The sequence below is a fragment of the Alexandromys fortis genome, unplaced genomic scaffold (genome assembly GCF_014885135.2).
Source record: "Alexandromys fortis isolate MF-2015 unplaced genomic scaffold, M_Fortis_MF-2015_v1.1 scaffold_65, whole genome shotgun sequence".
Lineage (NCBI taxonomy): Eukaryota > Metazoa > Chordata > Mammalia > Rodentia > Cricetidae > Alexandromys > Alexandromys fortis.
The window spans coordinates 733,419-743,668 of NW_026067986.1; the positions used below are offsets into that span (position 1 = coordinate 733,419).

Here is a 10,250-nt window from a genome sequence, read left to right on the forward strand (position 1 = left end):
TTCTTGTATCAAGGATACAATTGTTTTAAGGGTCAGATTTTTGTGAATGTGGCCTTATTACCTCAAATGAATTTGGAGGGTACTAGAGCTCCGGAGGTAAGGTAAACGTATAAGACTGTGCTCCGTGTTTGCGGAATGGTCAGATAAATGTGTTCAGGTAGGATGCTGGAAATATGCATTTGGTGCACAGAACGTGATATCTGATATTAATAGTCTAAAAGAAATGGTGTGGAGAGAGGCGGGCTCCTAAGACAAAAGTACTATTTAGGAAAATAGTACATTAGTTGGAGGAGGTTGCCCACCAGCAAACTCTGACTTCCGGAGGAAACAGAAACAGCCTGATGAGAACCAGAGCAGATGGTCCAGTTTGCTAAATCCACACCTCCAAACCCAGGAGACCTCCCGGCACTGCAGCCCGGGCGTTCTGCACGTGGTCCATAAAAGCGCGGGAAAGGCAGCTGCGCGCGCATGCGCGTGAGCAGCAAACAGCGGTTGGGTTAGTGGCTAATAGGGCCCTGAAGAGAATGTAACAATGGAGTTGCCTCCTCCGGGAAACCGGAGGGTTTCCATCAGTAACCCTCAAGAGACACCCCACAGGCTTTCCATCGCCCACGGCATGATGCCCGCCCGCTCGTCTATGGCCTCCTCCATTGGCTCCCCGAAGCCCCACGCCTTGCCTGATGCCCGCAAGTCTTCCATCCCGAGCAGTGTGCCAGGCCGGTCCATGCTGCCCAGCTCCATCCCCCAGAAGGGCGCCCTCCTCCTTCCGGATGCCACCCCGCAGCAGCGCAGAGGATCCACAGTCTCCTCCGTGCACTATGCCTATGAGCAAGCCAAGCAAGAGGCCTCAGACAAAGAGAAGGACAAGGAGAAGAAGGGCAAGAGCAAGAGCAAGAACAAGGGCGCAGGACTGATGAACGTGAGTGGCCCGAGTGGAGGGGTGGGGGCGCTGAGGATGCGAGACCCGCGGTGCCCTCGGGTCTCGCCCTCCCGAGACCTCCCTCGCTAGACACCTTAGGCGATTTAGCTTCTGCAGCGTCGTTTTTTATCGAATAAGGAGCTCATGCCCAACAGGGCAAAGGACCGTCACTGCCTGTTCACTGCGGGCAATGCCATGGCTGGGTTGTCATTTATCAAAATAGGCGCTAAACCCGAGATGCTTTATTTTTATGATTTATTTATTTTGTTATGGCGCGTCTTTGTTTTGTTTTGCTTTTCTGCGTAAACTCTGGCTGACCCGGTACTTGCTATGAAGCCCAGGTCCATTTCAAACTCTTGGCAACACCCTCCTTCCTTCCCCCCCAGTCTTATATACTTAAGGGATGAGATGCTGGTGTGTACCACTACACCTGGATATTACCAAAGTCTTACATTATGACCCTGGAGGACTAATTCTTCATCAAGTCTCCAGTGTTTAGTGAACTAATACTTTATGGAGGCATAAATGACAAGGGAGAACCAAGTTGCAATTCGTTCTATATAAAGGTCGTTAGAGGACTATTAGGAAAAATTTCATCCTCTGTGGCATTACTTTATGAAGAAATAGTGGAGTTGAATTATCCAGAAACACGGGTGGTGGTGGCAGCGCACACCTTTAATCCCAGCACTTGAAGGCAGAGGCAGGCAGATCTCTGAGTTCGAGGCCAACCAGGTCTACAAAGGGAGTGCCAGGGCAACCAGGGCTACACACACAGACAAAAAGCAAGCAAACAAACAAAAACAAAAAACAAAAACCTGTCTCAGAAAACCCAAACAACAATAAAAATCCAGAAACAGACGGTACATATAAAAGATGAACTCCAGGGGCTGGAGAGATGGCTCAGAGGTTAAGAGCATTGCCTGCTCTTCCAAAGGTCCTGAGTTCAATTCCCGGCAACCACATGGTGGCTCACAACCATCTGGAATGAGGTCTGGTGCCCCCTTCTGGCCTGCAGACATACACACAGACAGAATATTGTATACATAATAAATAAATAAATAAATATTTAAAAAAAAAAGATGAACTCCATCTCTGTACAATAATTATTTGATCTCCAAGAGACTTTTATAGCACACTTTTAGAGCATTGTTATACATTGAGAGCATATCAAAGACTAATAAAAGGAGAGATTCTAATGTATAATACTCAGTTAAAAACCACAGAGGTGTGTAAGAGAGATTCGCCTTGAAATCAGGCCACGGGCTGAGTTTATTGTATATGATCTTAAGGAATTTGGGCTTTATTTCCCAGGATAGTGATTTCTAATATTGTTTTGAACATGGCAAATTCCTTTTTTCAATGTAAAACTTTCCTTTTGCATAAAATAACTGATCTTTATTATTTGCTGATTGGATAATTATAAAACCACAGAAATGAGCAAAGAGGCCTGGTATTATTAATAGAACTCTCCCTAGGTCATGGTTTGTGTTTTAGTTTTTCGTTCATCTGTATCCAAGCCGTGCTTGGTAAAGCGTTGATGTGGGAGCCTTGGGGAGAAGGCTGAGCAGTCAGAAATGCGCACTACTCTTGCAGAGGAACCTGAGTTCAGTTCCGTGCCCACGGCAGGTAGCTCACAGTCACCAGTAACTCCATGGAGCTCCAGGAGACTCGGCCTCTGAGGTCATTTACACTCATGTGCACACACTCATGCACACACACAAAAAATAAATCTCTAAAAATGTAGGTTTTGAGTCTTCACCATAGTCCTCCTGGATCAGAAGGGTGGATGGATGCAGGAATACGTTCAGATTAGAACTGTTTTGGGCTGATTCCTAGACACGAACTTAAGAATCACCACAGAGGAAAAGGAGACTCGTTGCTATGGTGACGACAGCCAGAGGAACTGGATACACGGTGGTGAGGCTGTCTCTTTGTTTGTAGAGTGCCTGTGTAACACGCACAAGTCCTGAGTCCAATCCCTGCACTCCAGAAACAGTGGCCCGGACTGCGCTCTCGTATCAGGAGGCACAGGCAGAGGGATCAGAAATCTAGGCCTTATTTGCCTACATAGTGAGTTTTAAAAGTAAATGAATGGCATAGCATCAGAAGGAGGGGTAAGGGACTGGGAGTCTCAAATACCTTTTAATTTAAATTTTTATTTATTATCCTGGTTATTGTTTGTTTGTCCTTCCTCTGTCAACTTGACACAAACTAGAGTCACCCAGGAAGAAGGACGCTCAGTTGAGGAATTGCTTCTATTGGATTGGCCTGTGCCCATGTTTCTAGATTTGTGGTGGTTGTGAAAGGGCTCAACCCACTGTGGGTGGTGCCACCCCTGGGCTGGTGGCCCTGGGTTCTATAAGAAAGCAGGCTGAGCAAGCCATGGGGAGCAAGCCAGCAAGCAGCATTCCTCCATGGTCTCTGCTTCAGTTCTTGCCTTAAGTTCCTGCCTGATCCTCCCTCCATGATGGGCTGACTATAAGCTGTAAGATGAAATAGACCCTTTCCTTCCCAAGTTGCCCGTAGTTGTATTGTCTTAACCTTCTATTTCTGGGGAGAGATGCTATGATCAGGTCAACGTATGGAAGAAAACATTGAATCTGGGGCTCACAGTCCCAGAGGGTTAGTCATGGCCATCACGACAGGAAGCACGGCAGCAGGCAGGTGGGGATGGTGCTGAGCTCACAACTCATCCACAGGCATGAGACAGAGAGGGGGCCTAGCTGGGAACGGGGTGGGCTTTGGTAACCTTCACCTCCCTTCAGTGACACACCTTCTCTGTCAAGGCCACACCTCCTAAACCTTCCCAAACAATTCCACTGCCTGGGAATGAAGAGATCAAATCCATGAGCCTATGGGGGCTGATTCTCTTCCAAACCGCCACACATAGTATTTGTGAGAGCAATCTAAAGCAAACCAGGACAGTTACTACAGGGAGTTGTCACAATGGTCACATGCAGGTCAGAGGATAACTTAGTGGAGTTATTGTCATGTGGGTTCTGAAGGCTAAACTCAGACCACCAGGCTTAGGCAGCAAACACCTTTACCAGAGGAACCATTTTGCCAACCCTTAAAGAGATTTAAAAAAAAAGTTTTATTAAAATGTAGGTTTCTAAGGAAATTGGAAAGATGGGTTATGCATAGTCCTTAGATTATGATATATTGTAGCTTACGACTTCAATAAAAATGTATATTGCCCTCCTGGTTTGATGGCACATAGTGTTGTTCCTGCGTTCAGAGACTAAGACGTCAGGATTTGAATTTCAGACATAGCCTGGGCAGTACAGTGAAAATCTGTCTCAAGACTAAACAAAATGTGAAGAACGACCCCAAGTTCTAGTCCCAGTTCCCTTGAACCTCTTCAATTCCTTTCAACAGATCAAGACAGTTCCTCACCCTGGGCCTTGTCTACATCATGGCTAATCCTTACTTCTCATACGCTGGAATCTAGTATCCTTCTAAACCACCATTGATTTCCATCTATTATGCCTGTTATTTGAAATAAAGGCCAAGCTCTGGCCTAAATGCAGAAGACGGAGGGAAAGTCAGTCGTTTTCCTGTATGCGCTGACAGTTACAGATAGCTTTCCACTCTAAAGGAAATAGAGAGGGTGATGTCAGGAATTGTGGCGGAGAAGGGACAGACGGGGAGCGTAGCAAGAGAAAGCGTCTCTGAGCAGGTAGCTTCTGAATGAAAACTTGGAGAATGAAAAGAGGTTGGGTGGAGGAGAGAGCATTGAGACGGGCCAAGCAATCGTGAGGTTTCTGTGGAGTCATTAAGTGTGGAAGGTTCAGGAAACAGGGAGTAAGAGCGGGAGTGGTGTGGGGGGAGGCTAAAGCCCTCTCTTCATTTAAGGCCCCTCTAAAAGCTTTTGAGAAAGCATTGAAGGCTCAAATTAATTTTCCTATCACATTTTTTTGTTGTTTTTTTGTTTTTCGAGACAGGGTTTCTCTGTGGTTTTGGAGCCTGTCCTGGAACTAGCTCTTGTAGACCAGGCTGGTCTCGAACTCCCAGAGATCCGCCTGCCTCTGCCTCCCGAATGCTGGGATTAAAGGGTGCGCCACCACCGCCCGGCGAGCATCTGATTTTTTTTTTACTGTATTTACTATTAAGACTTGAGCCTGTCAGTGGCTTTCTGAGCATCGGTAAAATCAACAAACTTTGGATCAGCTGTCCAGAAATCAGACTCTGGTCTATGTGAGATTAAGACCATTCTTCAGGGAATTCCTTGGACGAATGTCTCAGATGTATGAGATCACTCTTTTTCACGGCTTCTAAGAAGGTGTCTGCAGACAAGTTACTGAGCATACTAGACCCTAAAGGCTAATATTTTGTTTGGTTGGTTGGTTTTTGTTTTTCGAGACAAGGTTCCTCCTTAGCTTTGGGGCCTGTCCTGGAACTAGCTCTTGTAGACCAGGCTGGCTTCGAACTCACAGATCCGCCTGCCTCTGCCTCCGAGTGCTGGGATTAAAGACGTGCGCCACCACCATCCGGCAGAGGCTGGTATTTTTTTTATAGTGGCATGTAAGCCCCCTTTCAGGGGGCTTTTTATGGACGGTAGAATTTGTAAGCTTTTTTTTTTTTTTGCCTCTCAACTTCATTACCAGGCTGCCGGCTCAGACTGTTTTTGTGTAAAGGATGTCTTATCTAAAGAGAAGTTTGATATTTTGCTTGGTTGTTGAGAAAGTACAGTATTGGAAGAAGCCCAGAACCCATGAGGTTTGCAACCACAGGATTCTGTTATGGTGTTAGGGATTAATGATGTCATTGCGCCATGTGTTCCATCACTCCAGGAACACATGAACACACGTCGGTTTAAGGAAGATTTACCAAGGTCTAAAACTTACACGGCCTGTTCAGGTTTGGGCCTTGGATGTCACTTCAGGAAGTTAAGAATAAAAGCCACTAGCCACGCTACAAGAAAAAAAGAAAGTACAGTATTGGAAATTAAAGGTGGACAGCTGATCATTGAGAAGTATGTCAGTTATTTTTCATGTATATTACCTGTTTTCTCGTATGACTTCTTTTTTTAATATTTATTTATTTATTATGTATACAGTATTTTGTCTGTGTGTGTGTCTGCAGAAGAGGGCACCAGACCTCATTACAGATGGTTGTGAGCCACCATGTGGTTGCTGGGAATTGAACTCAGGACCTTTGGAAGAGTAGGCAATGCTCTTAACCACTGAGCCATCTCTCCAACCCCTTGTACGACTTCTTGTACAGATTACATGCAGCTTCATTTTTAAGTGAATCTTTAAAATAAGGAAATCTTTTCAGGAAAACATTTACTTTTTGTAGTTTTGATTTTAAAGGCATGAATCGCCGGTTTTCAGTGTTATTAATGAAAATTCTAACTTTTCATCAGGTTGTGTGTTTTCTTATTATTATCTGTTATGTATGTAGTTAGCATATTGAGTCACTGAACTGTTTAAAAATCTAGCACGGAGAGCAAGCCTGTTTTGTGGAAAATCCTTATTCTTAAAAAAATAATCATGGCGGATTTTCTATGTAAAAAAAGCAAAAGCATTTGCAATTCAGAATACGGACTTTTTTCTTTAAAAAAAGTATTTTGCTTGCAGGAACAATACTACAGATACATTTTAATGAGAATCTTTGAAATGTATTCAGCTTTAGGGCATCTGGGCCTCTTTATGCTGTTTGTTTTATGTCTTTCTTGAAATAAAATGTACATACATTACCTTTAGAAAGAAAGGAAGGAAGGAAGGAAGGAAGGAAGGGAGGAAGAGAGAAAGAAAGAAAGAAAGAAAGAAAGAAAGAAAGAAAGAAAGAAAGAAAGAGCCTCTCACTAAACTTGGAGCTGGGCTGACAGATAACAAGGACCAGGGTCTTCCTGTCTCTCCACCTTTCATTTGCTCTCTTGTTCTTAACCAAAGTTTAGTATATTTCTCCATGTTTGCCACCTTAAATTTTTTTCTATAATTTTTTTTTTGTCTTTCCTTATCCATCTGTAAATTCAGACTAGATAGATACTCTGCTAGATAAGACCACATAGCTGTTTGGCCCACTCAGCTGGCAAATGCAGTCCTCTGAACTCGAATGCAGCCATGAAGCACGGGCCTGCTCGCTGACCGCCTAGGTCATCCTGGGGATGGTCAGCTACTCCCCAGGGCCGGTCGTTTACCTTACTTCCTTGCTAATGAGGAACCGGGGAGTCGTAATATTCTCTCCCGTGGCTCTGGGGAGGATACCTGGTTTCTGTCGTGTTTTGCTTCTGGGCCGCTACTTGTTTCACAGAGACAAAGAGCCTCAGACGGTAGAGGGAGGTCATTGCTGTGAAACTTGGCTGGGGGAAGGAATGGATGTGAAAAGAACACATTTTTAGTCACCACTTCCAAGCATAGTGAAGACTCGTCTAATGGGGCAGTTGACTCTTCCTCTAACGTACCATGAAGACAAAGGTTCCTCTTTTTGGAAGCAGTTTTGTAAAGCAATTAAACTGTGGTTATGCTTCGCCCATTTGTCTTCAATACCAACACTTACCATCTGAGGGCAAGAATTCTTCAAGCTGGAATCCGGCTGGTGCCAGACACATAGTGGTGTCATCGTATGGGTACTCACGAAGCAATTAACTTAAGGATAACGGGGGTTCAATCAAGACTCAGAAGTAAACGCATTCTAGGAAAAGTAACTGTATGGGTCAGCGGGCTTCCAAAGAACTCTGTGGGTAAGACACGTCTCCAGAGAATGGAAACGATACAGACATTCCCGACAAAGCCACAAGGGGCTTCCCGAAGTTACCCGAAATCACAGTCTCTCCAGGCTAGGCAGAAGTTCCAGGTCATACCGGAGTCATTATGTGATATGTTTAGAACTCTTGCCCAAGATTCTATTAGGAATTGGGCAAATTCGCGTTTTCCTGCTGTTGCTGCTGCTCACGAGAGCTATGTTCAGCTAGGAAGGAAAGCGCCAGGCTATGGAGGTAGGCAGAATCACGGTCAGGAACTGAGCACGAAACTGTAGCGAAGGCGTCTTAAAGGGTCCAGATTAGCTCTTATCAACTGAAGCTCGCGTTCAGAATAGACGCGGAGTCCATGCCTGTACCTGCAGCATTTGGAAGGCTGCGGCAGGAGCATGTCTGTGGTTTTGACGACTGCTTAGGTTACATAGTGAACTTCACATTAGCCTGGGCCACAGAGGGAGACAGTACCATAACAAAACAGACTTCCAAAGTAAGGGATAGAAGTGTAATAAGAAGCGTGAGGTTTCACTTAAATACAAGCGCAATATATCATGGTTAGACATATCTTATGGTATGGTAATTGTAAGTAGTTACTTTAAACTACAGTTAAACCACAGACAACCGTGTGTGTGTGAGAGAGAGAGACAGAAAGAGAGTCAGGAGCAACAACAACAAACTGATTGCAGATATATTGGATCATTTTTTTAATTGTTTATTGATACCTATTATTAGTTCTTGAAGGAGAAAAATTGGCAGTACCGGATTCCTAGGTCCCATGCATCCTTTATTACAATTCTGAAATATGCAATACGTCACTATGAACCACATTACCCATGCTATTCAATAGATCACAGAAACATACTCAGCTTCTCTAACTGGAACTCTATCTGCTTGGGCCAGCTTCTCCCCACCCGTCTATCTGGCCTCCCCCACAGCCTCTTCCAGGCTCGTCTTTATTTAAGAGTCTGACATTTCTACGATTCCACATATAAATGAGGTCACAGAAGTCTGGTCTTTCCGTGTCCATCTAGTTCACTGAGAACAATATTCTCTAGAGTGACCCATGTAAGGCAACGGGCAGAATCTCCTGTCTTCTTTGAAAGGCAGAAGCACACTTCATTTTGAGTGTAGTGTGTTTTCTGCAACCAGCAGTGGGTGGCATGAGGTTGCTTCTACCTTAGGGTCTGAGGACAGGACCCCCACGAGCACGAAGACACAGTAGGTCTTCAAAGCTCACTGCATGCATGAAAAACCATGGCAGGTTTCACCTGGAAACTGTGAGACCCTTCTCTAAGGTGTCCTATGTTTTATCTATGTTTCTCATTTTGATAGAGTTACGTTTGAATAGAAGTTTGGGTGACTGCCATACTGGATGGAGTGATCTTATAAATGTTCCAATATATCCTGCGGTGTGCTCAGTCCATTAACTCACTGAAGGACCACTGTTCATATGCATGTTTGCTTTTCTCCTCTTTTCTGATTTACTGGAAAATCCCATAGTTAACTATGTACACTTTATTTGTTTATCTAGTGATAAAAGTATTGAAGATAGAAATGAGTTTCTTATTCATAGTTATATCCACTGCCTAGAGCACCAAATACATACTAGACACTTGGTAAAATATTAGTGGGAATAATATTTTATCCAGTGATGTTCTACTTTTTCATCTAAAGTGTTAAATTAATTTATTTTCATTACAGATGCTAAGAAAAACTCTTCAAGGGTCTCAGAGTGAAGAAATGGTAGTAACAAGTGAAACACCAACTTTGGTACCATTTGGAGATGTGGTACGTATGAGTCACCTTCAGCGAGCCCATACAAATTATTTCTCATTTGGGGGCTATGAAACACAGTTGATATTATTATCCAGTGATTGAAAAGTAAGTGAAGAAAATAGTCCTCTAGGATAAGCATGCTCATGAATTTTTATTTATATGAGTCATCAAACCACTAACTATTCACCCAAATTATGGAAAACATTCTAATTCACAGAAGTAATGTTTTCTATTATAAGGATCCCCAATCACCTGACATAATTGTAAGACACTCATTTGAGACCCACCTAAGATCCAGTAATGTCCAGCATCTGTCTGACACAATTGCAAGACACTAATTTGGGGGCCCGCCTAAGATCTGCTAATGCCCAATGTCTGTCTGAAAGAGGAGTCTGTGTACCAGTGTTTTTGTTGAGCTCAAGTGATTATACTTATTTACAGATTGGCCGAAGGTTTAAAAATTGACCCCTTTATCCTCCATTGTCCCCTTTATCCTCCGTGCCCCTCGCCGACCTCAGAAGCAATAGTTTCCACGTGGCCACAAACCTTGCTTGGGTGGTGAGATGGCAAATGGGCAAAGGCACTAGCCACCTGGTAACGCTGAGGACCTGCGTTTGAACTCCAGGACCCTCACCGTGGGAGAAGGGGACCAGCTTCTGCAAGCTGTCCTCTGACCACCACACATGCCATTGTGCACGTGTCTACACACACACACACACACACACACACACACACACACACACACACACACACAGGTGGGGTGGGGAAAGGAGAAAATCAGAAGAGAGAGAGTGATGTAATAGAAAATTGTAAAGAAGAAGCAGTATTTTAAAAAGCTTTTTCTAGGCCGGG

General features: G+C 44.2%; 1 protein-coding gene across 1 annotated transcript in view; it reads left to right on the plus strand.

The window, feature by feature from the left end:
* The first annotated feature begins 532 nt into the window (after positions 1-532).
* Positions 533-10,250, plus strand: part of LOC126511771 (cation channel sperm-associated targeting subunit tau-like) — a 27,362-nt gene continuing 17,644 nt past the window's right edge. Inside the window, exons 1-2 of the mRNA XM_050159155.1 lie at positions 533-919; positions 9,324-9,410. Of these exons, the coding sequence (XP_050015112.1) occupies positions 533-919; positions 9,324-9,410 (474 nt within the window). The remainder of the gene's footprint in view (positions 920-9,323; positions 9,411-10,250) is intronic.